The sequence below is a fragment of the Penaeus monodon genome, chromosome 3 (assembly GCF_015228065.2).
Source record: "Penaeus monodon isolate SGIC_2016 chromosome 3, NSTDA_Pmon_1, whole genome shotgun sequence".
In the NCBI taxonomy this organism is placed as follows: domain Eukaryota; kingdom Metazoa; phylum Arthropoda; class Malacostraca; order Decapoda; family Penaeidae; genus Penaeus; species Penaeus monodon.
Genome location: NC_051388.1, coordinates 7,146,947 through 7,161,787, shown reverse-complemented (window position 1 = coordinate 7,161,787; position 14,841 = coordinate 7,146,947). Strand labels below are relative to the sequence as shown.

At 43.0% G+C, this 14,841-nt stretch overlaps 4 protein-coding genes across 4 annotated transcripts; all 4 read right to left on the bottom strand.

Annotated features, from left to right (window-relative positions):
* Positions 1-219: 219 nt before the first annotated feature.
* Positions 220-1,845, bottom strand: LOC119588324 (neurocan core protein-like). Its single transcript, XM_037937018.1, has 5 exons — positions 1,835-1,845; positions 1,351-1,404; positions 908-1,082; positions 659-761; positions 220-525 (listed from the first exon to the last, which is right to left on the bottom strand). The coding sequence occupies exons 2-5, from the start codon at positions 1,402-1,404 to the stop codon at positions 381-383; spliced, it is 477 nt and encodes a 158-aa protein (XP_037792946.1). The 5' UTR covers positions 1,835-1,845; the 3' UTR covers positions 220-380.
* Positions 1,846-4,334: 2,489 nt separating this feature from the next.
* LOC119588313 (neurocan core protein-like) lies at positions 4,335-5,995 on the bottom strand. Its single transcript, XM_037937008.1, has 5 exons — positions 5,978-5,995; positions 5,451-5,504; positions 5,009-5,183; positions 4,760-4,862; positions 4,335-4,640 (listed from the first exon to the last, which is right to left on the bottom strand). Exons 2-5 carry the CDS (start codon positions 5,502-5,504, stop codon positions 4,496-4,498), a joined length of 477 nt encoding a protein of 158 aa, XP_037792936.1. The 5' UTR covers positions 5,978-5,995; the 3' UTR covers positions 4,335-4,495.
* A 2,540-nt stretch (positions 5,996-8,535) lies between these two features.
* LOC119588302 (neurocan core protein-like) lies at positions 8,536-9,720 on the bottom strand. Its single transcript, XM_037936998.1, has 4 exons — positions 9,633-9,720; positions 9,200-9,374; positions 8,952-9,054; positions 8,536-8,833 (listed from the first exon to the last, which is right to left on the bottom strand). Exons 1-4 carry the CDS (start codon positions 9,684-9,686, stop codon positions 8,689-8,691), a joined length of 477 nt encoding a protein of 158 aa, XP_037792926.1. The 5' UTR covers positions 9,687-9,720; the 3' UTR covers positions 8,536-8,688.
* Positions 9,721-12,646: 2,926 nt separating this feature from the next.
* On the bottom strand, positions 12,647-14,317 carry LOC119588291 (neurocan core protein-like). The gene is made up of 5 exons (XM_037936987.1): positions 14,301-14,317; positions 13,763-13,816; positions 13,321-13,495; positions 13,072-13,174; positions 12,647-12,952 (listed from the first exon to the last, which is right to left on the bottom strand). The coding sequence occupies exons 2-5, from the start codon at positions 13,814-13,816 to the stop codon at positions 12,808-12,810; spliced, it is 477 nt and encodes a 158-aa protein (XP_037792915.1). The 5' UTR covers positions 14,301-14,317; the 3' UTR covers positions 12,647-12,807.
* Positions 14,318-14,841: the final 524 nt, after the last annotated feature.

The following is a 14,841-nucleotide window of genomic DNA, read 5'->3' as shown; positions in this document are numbered from 1 at the left end:
ATGGATATCGCACTTCGTAAGTAGTATGTAAACCATTTGTGAAATTATTGTTTCAATACTCTTTGATCCTTATCCTGAGCCACCCTTTCTTTCTCTTTCCGTTCCTCTACGTTTCCGTTATTTCTAGTTTTTCGCATCAACGATAATTGCTTCACCGGGAACACAATCTTTCCTGTGATCAGGAATATCTTGTAAAAGGTCAATCTTGATATAAACATCCAAATTAGGCAAATTTTATTCTATTCTTATTCACACATAAATAGCAATAAATACGGGCAACATCTTGCCATTAGCCCACAATCCTCTTGCACAGATTTCTTCCCTGCAGAGCACTCAACTGCGCGCCAACGGCCCCGCCCTCTGCAATCCGCCCCGAGCTCTCAGTCGGAGCGCTCGCAGATGATGGACTTCTCGTGGTGGCAGGCGATGTCGTGCCACCTCACGCCGTCGTCATAGAAGTCGTTGAGGACGGCCACGCAGTTCTCGCCCCCCTCCTCGCGGTTGTCTGGTTGCGGTTGCTTCCTCCTGGTGGCGAAAACACCAATTAGAAAAAACTTTTCATCTCATGCTAAGGGCAAAGAAACTTATAAGCGATAAAAGAGCTTTTTACGCAAATGGCCACATCGAAAATGACAAGCGAGACGACCCGTGCACATACCCGCCGGTGTGAGACCAGTTCAGACCCACGAAACGGGCTCCCGAAGGCCACGCGAAGTCGCGTCCCCTGCGTTGGCCTCCGGTCCAGATCCACGGCAGGTCGTCTGAGAGGGAACGCAAATACAACTAGATCATTATTCAGTGACACATTATACACAATAAACAATATAAACAGGCTTGTCAGTTACGTGTGAGTGTCACCATAGCTTCATATATGGACGCGTATGAGATGAAAACGCAGGGAAATTACATTCATCAATGATATCGCTCACGAAGCTGTCTTCTCCCCTGCTCTCGATACTGATGCCCTTCCAGCCGCGCCCGAGCCTCGAGCAGTAGCTGTTGGCGCCCTGCCAGTCGTAGGTCCGCCCGCCGTCGTGGAGCCAAGCGAAGTGGTACTCGCTGTCGTCCCGCTGCCGATCTACCTGTAGTATTAATGGTATTAACAAAGACTATGTGGCAGGAATGATGCAGAATAAGCTTTGCCTTTCTTCTCTTTACTCTTAGGTTGACAGAATTATAGAAAATGGGATACCTTTGTAAAACACACAATTTAGATTCACGCTAAACAACCATAAAGTTTCATACTGAAACGCCTCTAATTAAACTAGTTCCTTATTGAAACTGGTCACTGTTGAACCGTTTCCTTATTAAAATTGATCTCTCAAATAAAGCAATGGTGTTGCGACTCACCAGGTCGTCTCCAAGGGCCACAGCCGCCACAGTTACGAGCAAAAGGACCTTCATCTGAAACGGAGAAGTGATAAAACCTCACAACGGCGTGTTTGGCAGTCTCGTTAAACACATACTACGATACTTAATCCTTCCTCTTTGTCCTCTGCTGCGCTGAAGTAGGTACATGATTTATGATATCATATTCCCTCTCTTTTACATTCTTATGCCATTAGACATTTTACCGAAAAAACGGAAATGTCAAACTTTAAAGCTAATGACATTATAAGGAAATCAAAGTTCACGATTATTCCAAATATTTAAATAAATATGCACTGGATTACATCTCTCCGAAGCAGAAAAACACTTTTAATTACATAGCAGACTTCAATCTCTTGATGTTCCACTTTCTCTCTCTCTCTTTCTCTTTTTTCTGTCTTTCTCCTCCCTCTCTCTTTCTCTCCTATCTTTCTCTCTCTCCCTCTCTCCCCTTCTCTCTACTTACCGCGATGAACAGTCCGTCGATTGTGCTGTCTGTGCCCACAGCCTCGCCTTTTATACCCACGAGCAGTTAAGCATTTCCATGACTGATGGGCACTTTTACCTCCTCCCCCTCCCTCCGCCCTCCTCTTCTTTTTTTCCTTTTCTCCTTTTCCTCAGTAAGTGGGTCATTAATAACCCTGACCAGATTTCTCCAGTGTGAAAGAGAGACTGAAGTAATAGGAGGATTTTTTTTTATCCAAAAGGAAAAGGAAATAATAAAAAAAAGTATAAATAATAATTATGATTTTTCTGTTGGAAAAAAAAGTCTTAAAATATTACAGATGATTTTTAAAGTGGGGTTTTGATGTAGCTGAACATTTACAAGATGAAGAAAATCTATTACCATATATAAACAAATATATACACGGCCAAACCTTCACACAGATGCACACACGCATGCACATACATGCGCACACACACACAGACACAATTATGAGCGGGGGAGGGGCTTCAAGTTCGATGGCTTATGTTTGTCTGTCTGTCAAATTATTTGCACATTAGTGAAAACTCATTGAATATTTGCAATACTTTGTTCGGAACTGCAATATTTAGTTCTTATTACATGGCCAACAAATTCCCCAAAGTCCGCAAAAATACTCCAGATTTAGTCCCGTGTCAAAGTGGCCAAAGAAGCACACACGAAGACCAACTCACGCCAAGTTCCTCTCTGCCCCGACCTTGACCCCAGCTGATACCGGTACTCATGGGTAAGCACGAACCCAACGCCTCGCAATTGCAAAGCCAGCCATCTTTTTCTAAAAAAAATATAAGTTTTTGTGTTGTTTCCTTTCAACGAGTGTGGTTTTCCTGAAAGTGATGTTATGTGAGTTGCGATTCATGTGTAATACCATAATTAGTTTGGGTATTGCACATCTTTTGTTTCAGATCCCAAGGTGTGTTTATGTGTGTGTGCGTGCGTGCGTGCGTGCGTGTGTGTGTGTGTGTGTGTGTGTGTGTGTGTGTGTGTGTGTGCGTGCGTGCGTGTGTGTGTGTGTAGCATGGTAATGTGCACTGTGGATATGTACACCGTGTTCGTATAAGGGATACGATTTGAAGTTATTTACATAGGGCGATCTTATCAATTTTCGTCAGAACAAATTAATTTAGATGTCCTTAGGCAAAGGGAAAGGTGGCAAATGACCATCAGACAACGTAAATACAACGCACTCCGTTTCATCAGATCACATACACCGATGCAATACACCTACATTCTACACAACCAACAACTGACACCCACATTATCCTACAAATACCTTGGAGTACACCCCCACTAACAATCTCTCCTTTAACACAAATTGACTTCATCACGAACAAAGCCAACGGAACAATGGGCTTCCTCAGGAGAAACATACACAACTGTACACCACACATCAACCACATACTTTACAACACGCGTACGCCCATTACTTGAGTACTGTACGGCTGTATGGGACCCTTACACAAGCACATTGAGAAACTCCAACTAGGCCAGCCAGGTTTATTACATACAATTACGCATGCATACCTGAAAAAAAATGAATAAATAAATAACCATGGACCTGCATGAGAAACGAAGACAAGCACACAGACATACAGTCACGTACAAGATCACAACAACAGGAATACCTACAAGCAGGACATGCACATAACACGAAACTCACATAACAGTAAGTTCCTTACATGCATCAACATCGACTCTTATAAGCATTCTTTCTTCCCATGTTCCGCGACTGGAATAAGCTACCCACTGCTACATCACTGAAACAAAAATTCTAAAACATTCACTGACAAATTAAACAAACACATGGCAAGATAAGCACCTTAACGTCACAAACACTACTATTTATACCTTAGTCCTTTACCCCACACCCACCAACCAAGCATTTATGCGCGTTATGCGCTTACCAACCCCCTACGCATTAACACTGGGAGACTAAGACTAGATTTGCTGCCAGTCGCGTTAGCTCCGATATCCGATGACTATACACTGTAATGGTACTATAGTATTGCGTTTGTCCTGGCATTATCAAAGCTTATCCATTATCTTAATATCTTTAAAACAACAACAAGTAACATCCTCTTTGATTTATGAATGAATACTACTTATGCTGTTTACTAGGAGTTTCCAGGGTCATCCGTAACCACTTGGAAGTAACGAGCATGTTCCCAGATGCCCTGTCTGTACTTTATAGATTTTGATATGTTTACATACTTATATAGATTCACACATGTACGTATGTTCATTGGTCTTTTGTATATGGATATTCGCACTTTCGTAAGTAGTATGTAAACCATTTGTGAATATTAAAGTTGTTTCCAATATTCTTTGATCCTTATTATGAGCCATCCTTTCTTTCTCTTTCCGTTCCTCTACGTTTCCGTTATTTCTAGTTTTTCGCATCAACGATAATTGCTTCACCGGGAACACAATCTCTTCTGTGATCAGGAATGTCTCGTAAAAGGTCAATCTTGATATAAACATCCAAATTAGGCAAATTTTATTCTATTCTTATCCACACATAAATAGCAATAAATACGGGCAAAATCTTGCCATTAGCCCACAGTCCTCTTGCACAGATTTCTTCCCTGCAGAGCACTCAACTGCGCGCCAACGGCCCCGCCCTCTGCAATCCGCCCCGAGCTCTCAGTCGGAGCGCTCGCAGATGATGGACTTCTCGTGGTGGCAGGCGATGTCGTGCCACCTCACGCCGTCGTCATAGAAGTCGTTGAGGACGGCCACGCAGTTCTCGCCCCCCTCCTCGCGGTTGTCTGGTTGCGGTTGCTTCCTCCTGGTGGCGACAGCAGCAGTTACAGAAAAGCTTTTCATCTCATGCTAAGGGCAAAGAAACTTATAAGCGATAAAAGAGCTTTTTACGCAGATGACAAGCGAAACGACCCGTGCACATACCCGCCGGTGTGAGACCAGTTCAGACCCACGAAACGGGCTCCCGAAGGCCACGCGAAGTCGCGTCCCCTGCGTTGGCCTCCGGTCCAGATCCACGGCAGTTCGTCTGAGAGGGAACACAAATACAACTAGATCATTATCCAGTGACACATTATACACAATAAACAATATAAACAGGCTTGTCAGTTACGTGTGAGTGTCACCATAGCTTCATATATGGACGCGTATGAGATGAAAACGCAGGGAAATTACATTCATCAATGATATCGCTCACGAAGCTGTCTTCTCCCCTGCTCTCGATGCTGATGCCCTTCCAGCCGCGCCCGAGCCTCGAGCAGTAGCTGTTGGCGCCCTGCCAGTCGTAGGTCCGCCCGCCGTCGTGGAGCCAAGCGAAGTGGTACTCGCTGTCGTCCCGCTGCCGGTCTACCTGTAGTATTAATGGTATTAACAAAGACTATGTGGCAGGTATGATGCAAGATAAGCTTGCCTTTCTTCTCTTTACTCTTAGTTTGACAGAATTATAGAAAATGGGATACCTTTGTAAAACACACAATTTAGATTCACGCTAAACAACCATAAAGTTTCATACTGAAACGCCTCTAATTAAACTAGTTCCTTATTGAAACTGGTCACTGTTGAACCGTTTCCTTATTGAAATTGGTCTCTCAAATAAACCAATGGTGGTGCGACTCACCAGGTCGTCTCCAAGGGCCACAGCCGCCACAGTTACGAGCAAAAGGACCTTCATCTGAAACGGAAAAGTGATAAAACCTCAGAACGACGCATTTGGCAGTCTCGTTAAACACATACTACGATACTTAATCCTTCCTCTTTGTCCTCTGCTGCGCTGAAGTAGGTACATGATTTATGATATCATATTCCCTCTCTTTTACATTTTTATGCCATTAGACATTTTACCGAAAAAAACGGAAATGTCAAACTTTAAAGCTGATGAAATTATAAGGAAATCAAAGTTCACGATTATTCCAAATATTGAAATATGCACTGGATTACATCATATCTCTCCGAAGCAGAAAAACACTTTTAATTACATAGCAGACTTCACTCTCTTGATGTTCCTCTTTCTCTCTCTCTTCTCCATCCCCCACTTTCTCTCTCTCCTCTCTCTCTCTTTCCTCCCACTCTCTTGTCTTTCTCCTCCCTCTCTCTTTCTCTCCTATCTTTCTCTCTCTTTCCCTCTCTCCCCTTCTCTCTACTTACCGCGATGAACAGTCCGTCGATTGTGCTGTCTGTGCCCACAGCCTCGCCTTTTATACCCACGAGCAGTTAAGCATTTCCATGACTGATGGGCACTTTTACCTCCTCCCCCTCCCTCCGCCCTCCTCTTCTTTTTTTCTTTTCTCCTTCTTTTCCTCAGTAAGTGGGTCATTAATAACCCTGACCAGATTTCTCCAGTGTGAAAGAGACTGAAGTAATAGGAGGATTTTTTTTTATCCAAAAGGAAAAGGAAATAATAAAAAAGTATAGATAATAACTATGATTTTTCTGTTGGAAAAAAAGTCTTAAAATATTACAGATGATTTTTAAAGTGGGGTTTTGATGTACAATGGAGCAGAACATTTACAAGATGGAGAAAATCTGTATACACGACCAAACCCTCGCACAGATGCACACACACATGCACACACATGCGTACACACACGCAGACACACATTCATATGTAGGGGGGGCCTTGAAGTTGTCATGGCTTATATCTGTCAAATTATTTACACATTCGTGAAAACTCATTGAATATTTGCAATACTTTGTTCGGAACTGCAATATTTAGTTCTTATTATATGGCCAACAAATTCCCCGAAGTCCGCAAAAATACTCCAGATTTAGTCCCGTGTCCAAGTGGCCAAAGAAGCACACACGAAGACCAACTCACGCCAAGTTCCTCTCTGCCCCGACCTTGACCCCAGCTGATACCGGTACTCATGGGTAAGCACGAACCCAGCGCCTTGCAATTGCAAAGCCAGCGATCTTTTTCTAAAAAAAAATATAGGTTTTTGTGTTGTTTCCTTTCAACGAGTGTGGTTTTCCTGAAAGTGATGTTATGTGAGTTGCGATTCATGTGTAATACCATAATTAGTTTGGGTATTGCACATCTTTTGTTTCAGATCCCAAGGTGTTTTTATGTGTGTGTGCGTACGTGCGTGCGTGCGTGTGTGTGTGTGTGTGTGTGTGTGTGTGTGTGTGTGCGTGCGTGCGTGCGTGCGTGTGTGCGTGTGTGTGTGTGTGCGTGTGTGTGTGTGTGTGTGTGTGTGTGTGTGTGCGTGCGTGCGTGTGTGTGTGTGTAGCATGGTAATGTGCACTGTGGATATGTACACCGTGTTCGTATGAGGGATACGATTTGAAGTTATTTACTTAGGGCGATCTTATCAATTTTCGTCAGAACAAATTAATTTAGATGTCCTTAGGCAAAGGGAAAGGTGGCAAATGACCATCAGACAGCGTAAATACAACGTACTCCGTTTCATCAGATCACATATACCGATGCAATACACCTACATTCTACACAACCAACAACTGACACCCACATTATCCTACAAATACCTTGGAGTACACCCCCCACTAACAATCTCTCCTTTAACAAATTGACTTCATCACGAACAAAGCCAACGGAACAATGGGCTTCCTCAGGAGAAACATACACAACTGTACACCACACATCAACCACATACTTTACAACACGCGTACGCCCATTACTTGAGTACTGTACGGCTGTATGGGACCCTTACACAAGCACATTGAGAAACTCCAACTAGGCCAGCCAGGTTTATTACATACAATTACGCGTGCATACCTGAAAAAAATGAATAAATAAATAACCATGGACCTGCATGAGAAACGAAGACAAGCACACAGACATATAGTCACGTACAAGATCACAACAACAGGAATACCTACAAGCAGGACATGCACATAACACGAAACTCACATAACAGTAAGTTCCTTACATGCATCAACATCGACGCTTACAAGCATTCTTTCTTCCCACGTACCATCCGCGACTGGAATAAGCTACCCACTGCTACATCACTGAAACAAAAATTCTAAAACATTCACTGACAAATTAAACAAACACATGGCAAGATAAGCACCTTAACGAACACAAACACTACTATTTATACCTTAGTCCTTTACCCCACACCCACCAACCAAGCATTTATGCGCGTTATGCGCTTACCAACCCCCTACGCATTAACACTGGGAGACTAAGACTAGATTTGCTGCCAGTCGCGTTAGCTCCGATATCCGATGACTATACACTGTAATGGTACTATAGTATTGCGTTTGTCATGGCATTATCAAAGCTTATCCATTATCTTAATATCTTTAAAACAACAACAAGTAACATCCTCTTTGATTTATGAATGAATACTACTTATGCTGTTTACTAGGAGTTTCCAGGGTCATCCGTAACCACTTGGAAGTAACGAGCATGTTCCCAGATGCCCTGTCTGTACTTTATAGATTTTGATATGTTTACATACTTATATAGATTCACACATGTACGTATGTTCATTGGTCTTTTGTATATGGATATTCGCACTTTCGTAAGTAGTATGTAAACCATTTGTGAATATTAAAGTTGTTTCCAATATTCTTTGATCCTTATTATGAGCCATCCTTTCTTTCTCTTTCCGTTCCTCTACGTTTCCGTTATTTCTAGTTTTTCGCATCAACGATAATTGCTTCACCGGGAACACAATCTCTTCTGTGATCAGGAATGTCTCGTAAAAGGTCAATCTTGATATAAACATCCAAATTAGGCAAATTTTATTCTATTCTTATCCACACATAAATAGCAATAAATACGGGCAACATCTTGCCATTAGCCCACAATCCTCTTGCACAGATTTCTTCCCTGCAGAGCACTCAACTGCGCGCCAACGGCCCCGCCCTCTGCAATCCGCCCCGAGCTCTCAGTCGGAGCGCTCGCAGATGATGGACTTCTCGTGGTGGCAGGCGATGTCGTGCCACCTCACGCCGTCGTCATAGAAGTCGTTGAGGACGGCCACGCAGTTCTCGCCCCCCTCCTCGCGGTTGTCTGGTTGCGGTTGCTTCCTCCTGGTGGCGACAGCAGCAGTTAGAAAAAAGTTTTCATCTCATGCTAAGGGCAAAGAAACTTATAAGCGATAAAAGAGCTTTTTACGCAGATGACAAGCGAAACGACCCGTGCACATACCCGCCGGTGTGAGACCAGTTCAGACCCACGAAACGGGCTCCCGAAGGCCATGCGAAGTCGCGTCCCCTGCGTTGGCCTCCGGTCCAGATCCACGGCAGTTCGTCTGAGAGGGAACACAAATACAACTAGATCATTATCCAGTGACACATTATACACAATAAACAATATAAACAGGCTTGTCAGTTACGTGTGAGTGTCACCATAGCTTCATATATGGACGCGTATGAGATGAAAACGCAGGGAATTACATTCATCAATGATATCGCTCACGAAGCTGTCTTCTCCCCTGCTCTCGATACTGATGCCCTTCCAGCCGCGCCCGAGCCTCGAGCAGTAGCTGTTGGCGCCCTGCCAGTCGTAGGTCCGCCCGCCGTCGTGGAGCCAAGCGAAGTGGTACTCGCTGTCGTCCCGCTGCCGGTCTACCTGTAGTATTAATGGTATTAACAAAGACTATGTGGCAGGAATGATGCAGAATAAGCTTGCCTTTCTTCTCTTTACTCTTAGTTTGACAGAATTATAGAAAATGGAATACCTTTGTAAAACACAATTTAGATTCACGCTAAACAACCATAAAGTTTCATACTGAAACGCCTCTAATTAAACTAGTTCCTTATTGAAACTGGCCTCTGTTGAACCGTTTCCTTATTGAAACTGAAATAAACCAATGGTGTTGCGACTCACCAGGTCGTCTCCAAGGGCCACAGCCGCCACTGTTACGAGCAAAAGGATCTTCATCTGAAACGGAGAAGTGATAAAACCTCAGAACGGCGTGTTTGGCAGTCTCGTTAAACACATACTACGATACTTAATCCTTCCTCTTTGTCCTCTGCTGCGCTGAAGTAGGTACATGATTTATGATATCATATTCCCTCTGTTTTGCATTTTTATGCCATTAGACATTTTACCGAAAAAACGGAAATGTCAAACTTTAAAGCTGATGAAATTCTAAGGAAATCAAAGTTCACGATTATTCCAAATATTGAAATATGCACTGGATTACATCATATCTCTCCGAAGCAGAAAAAACACTTTTAATTACATAGCAGATTTCACTCTCTTGATGTTCCTCTTTCTCTCTCCATCCCCCACTTTCTCTCCTCTCTCTTTCCTCCCACTCTCTGTCTTTCTCCTCCCTCTCTCTTTCTCTCCTCCTATCTTTCTCTCTTTCCCTCTCTCCCCTTCTCTCTACTTACCGCGATGAACAGTCCGTCGATTGTGCTGTCTGTGCCCACAGCCTCGCCTTTTATACCCACGAGCAGTTAAGCATTTCCATGACTGATGGGCACTTTTACCTCCTCCCCCTCCCTCCGCCCTCCTCTTCTTTTTTTCCTTTTCTCCTTTTCCTCAGTAAGTGGGTCATTAATAACCCTGACCAGATTTCTCCAGTGTGAAAGAGAGACTGAAGTAATAGGAGGATTTTTTTTATCCAAAAGGAAAAGGAAATAATAATAAAAAAAAAAAAGTATAGATAATAATTATGATTTTTCTGTTGAAAAAAAAAGTCTTAAAATATTACAGATGATTTTTAAAGTGGGGTTTTGATGTACAATTGAGCTGAACATTTACAAGATGAAGAAAATCTATTACCATATATAAACAAATATATACACGGCCAAACCCTCACACAGATGCACACACGCATGCACATACATGCGCACACACACACAGACACAATTATGAGCGGGGGAGGGGCTTCAAGTTCGATGGCTTATGTTTGTCTGTCTGTCAAATTATTTGCACATTAGTGAAAACTCATTGAATATTTGCAATACTTTGTTCGGAACTGCAATATTTAGTTCTTATTACATGGCCAACAAATTCCCCAAAGTCCGCAAAAATATTCCAGATTTAGTCCCGTGTCCAAGTGGCCAAAGAAGCACACACGAAGACCAACTCACGCCAAGTTCCTCTCTGCCCCGACCTTGACCCCAGCTGATACCGGTACTCATGGGTAAGCACGAACCCAGCGCCTTGCAATTGCAAAGCCAGCGATCTTTTTCTAAAAAAAAAATATAGGTTTTTGTGTTGTTTCCTTTCAACGAGTGTGGTTTTCCTGAAAGTGATGTTATGTGAGTTGCGATTCATGTGTAATACCATAATTAGTTTGGGTATTGCACATCTTTTGTTTCAGATCCCAAGGTGTGTTTATGTGTGTGTGCGTGCGTGCGTGCGTGCGTGCGTGCGTGTGTGCGTGTGTGTGTGTGTGTGTGTGTGTGTGTGTGCGTGCGTGCGTGTGTGTGTGTGTAGCATGGTAATGTGCACTGTGGATATGTACACCGTGTTCGTATGAGGGATACGATTTGAAGTTATTTACTTAGGGCGATCTTATCAATTTTCGTCAAAACAAATTAATTTAGATGTCCTTAGGCAAAGGGAAAGGTGGCAAATGACCATCAGACAACGTAAATACAACGTACTCCGTTTCATCAGATCACATACACCGATGCAATACACCTACATTCTACACAACCAACAACTGACACCCACATTATCCTACAAATACCTTGGAGTACACCCCCACTAACAATCTCTCCTTTAACACAAATTGACTTCATCACGAACAAAGCCAACGGAACAATGGGCTTCCTCAGGAGAAACATACACAACTGTACACCACACATCAACCACATACTTTACAACACGCGTACGCCCATTACTTGAGTACTGTACGGCTGTATGGGACCCTTACACAAGCACATTGAGAAACTCCAACTAGGCCAGCCAGGTTTATTACATACAATTACGCGTGCATACCTGAAAAAAATGAATAAATAAATAACCATGGACCTGCATGAGAAACGAAGACAAGCACACAGACATACAGTCACGTACAAGATCACAACAACAGGAATACCTACTAGCAGGACATGCACATAACACGAAACTCACATAACAGTAAGTTCCTAACATGCATCAACATCGACTCTTATAAGCATTCTTTCTTCCCATGTTCCGCGACTGGAATAAGCTACCCACTGCTACATCACTGAAACAAAAATTCTAAAACATTCACTGACAAATTAAACAAACACATGGCAAGATAAGCACCTTAACGTCACAAACACTACTACTTATAACTTAGTCCTTTCCCCCACACCCACCAACCAAGCATTTATGCGCTTACCTACGCATTAACACTGAGAGACTAAGACTAGATTTGCTGCCAGTCGCGTTAGCTCCGATATCCGATGACTATACACTGTAATGGTACTATAGTATTGCGTTTGTCCTGGCATTATCAAAGCTTATCCATTATCTTAATATCTTTAAAACAACAACAAGTAACATCCTCTTTGATTTATGAATGAATACTACTTATGCTGTTTACTAGGAGTTTCCAGGGTCATCCGTAACCACTTGGAAGTAACGAGCATGTTCCCAGATGCCCTGTCTGTACTTTATAGACTTTGATATGTTTACATACTTATATAGATTCACACATGTACGTATGTTCATTGGTCTTTTGTATATGGATATTCGCACTTTCGTAAGTAGTATGTAAACCATTTGTGAATATTAAAGTTGTTTCCAATATTCTTTGATCCTTATTATGAGCCATCCTTTCTTTCTCTTTCCGTTCCTCTACGTTTCCGTTATTTCTAGTTTTTCGCATCAACGATAATTGCTTCACCGGCAACACAATCTTTCCTGTGATCAGGAATGTCTCGTAAAAGGTCAATCTTGATATAAACATCCAAATTAGGCAAATTTTATTCTATTCTTATCCACACATAAATAGCAATAAATACGGGCAAAATCTTGCCATTAGCCCACAGTCCTCTTGCACAGATTTCTTCCCTGCAGAGCACTCAACTGCGCGCCAACGGCCCCGCCCTCTGCAATCCGCCCCGAGCTCTCAGTCGGAGCGCTCGCAGATGATGGACTTCTCGTGGTGGCAGGCGATGTCGTGCCACTTCACGCCGTCGTCATAGAAGTCGTTGAGGACGGCCACGCAGTTCTCGCCCCCCTCCTCGCGGTTGTCTGGTTGCGGTTGCTTCCTCCTGGTGGCGACAGCAGCAGTTACAGAAAAGCTTTTCATCTCATGCTAAGGGCAAAGAAACTTATAAGCGATAAAAGAGCTTTTTACGCAGATGACAAGCGAAACGACCCGTGCACATACCCGCCGGTGTGAGACCAGTTCAGACCCACGAAACGGGCTCCCGAAGGCCACGCGAAGTCGCGTCCCCTGCGTTGGCCTCCGGTCCAGATCCACGGCAGTTCGTCTGAGAGGGAACACAAATACAACTAGATCATTATCCAGTGACACATTATACACAATAAACAATATAAACAGGCTTGTCAGTTACGTGTGAGTGTCACCATAGCTTCATATATGGACGCGTATGAGATGAAAACGCAGGGAAATTACATTCATCAATGATATCGCTCACGAAGCTGTCTTCTCCCCTGCTCTCGATGCTGATGCCCTTCCAGCCGCGCCCGAGCCTCGAGCAGTAGCTGTTGGCGCCCTGCCAGTCGTAGGTCCGCCCGCCGTCGTGGAGCCAAGCGAAGTGGTACTCGCTGTCGTCCCGCTGCCGGTCTACCTGTAGTATTAATGGTATTAACAAAGACTATGTGGCAGGTATGATGCAAGATAAGCTTGCCTTTCTTCTCTTTACTCTTAGTTTGACAGAATTATAGAAAATGGGATACCTTTGTAAAACACACAATTTAGATTCACGCTAAACAACCATAAAGTTTCATACTGAAACGCCTCTAATTAAACTAGTTCCTTATTGAAACTGGTCACTGTTGAACCGTTTCCTTATTGAAATTGGTCTCTCAAATAAACCAATGGTGGTGCGACTCACCAGGTCGTCTCCAAGGGCCACAGCCGCCACAGTTACGAGCAAAAGGACCTTCATCTGAAACGGAAAAGTGATAAAACCTCAGAACGACGCATTTGGCAGTCTCGTTAAACACATACTACGATACTTAATCCTTCCTCTTTGTCCTCTGCTGCGCTGAAGTAGGTACATGATTTATGATATCATATTCCCTCTCTTTTACATTTTTATGCCATTAGACATTTTACCGAAAAAAACGGAAATGTCAAACTTTAAAGCTGATGAAATTATAAGGAAATCAAAGTTCACGATTATTCCAAATATTGAAATATGCACTGGATTACATCATATCTCTCCAAAGCAGAAAAACACTTTTAATTACATAGCAGACTTCACTCTCTTGATGTTCCTCTTTCTCTCTCTCTTCTCCATCCCCCACTTTCTCTCTCTCCTCTTTCTCTCCTCTCTCTCTCTTTCCTCCCACTCTCTTGTCTTTCTCCTCCCTCTCTCTTTCTCTCCTATCTTTCTCTCTCTTTCCCTCTCTCCCCTTCTCTCTACTTACCGCGATGAACAGTCCGTCGATTGTGCTGTCTGTGCCCACAGCCTCGCCTTTTATACCCACGAGCAGTTAAGCATTTCCATGACTGATGGGCACTTTTACCTCCTCCCCCTCCCTCCGCCCTCCTCTTCTTTTTTTCTTTTCTCCTTCTTTTCCTCAGTAAGTGGGTCATTAATAACCCTGACCAGATTTCTCCAGTGTGAAAGAGACTGAAGTAATAGGAGGATTTTTTTTTATCCAAAAGGAAAAGGAAATAATAAAAAAGTATAGATAATAACTATGATTTTTCTGTTGGAAAAAAAGTCTTAAAATATTACAGATGATTTTTAAAGTGGGGTTTTGATGTACAATGGAGCAGAACATTTACAAGATGGAGAAAATCTGTATACACGACCAAACCCTCGCACAGATGCACACACACATGCACACACATGCGTACACACACGCAGACACACATTCATATGTAGGGGGGGCCTTGAAGTTGTCATGGCTTATATCTGTCAAATTATTTACACATTCGTGAAAACTCATTGAATATTTGCAA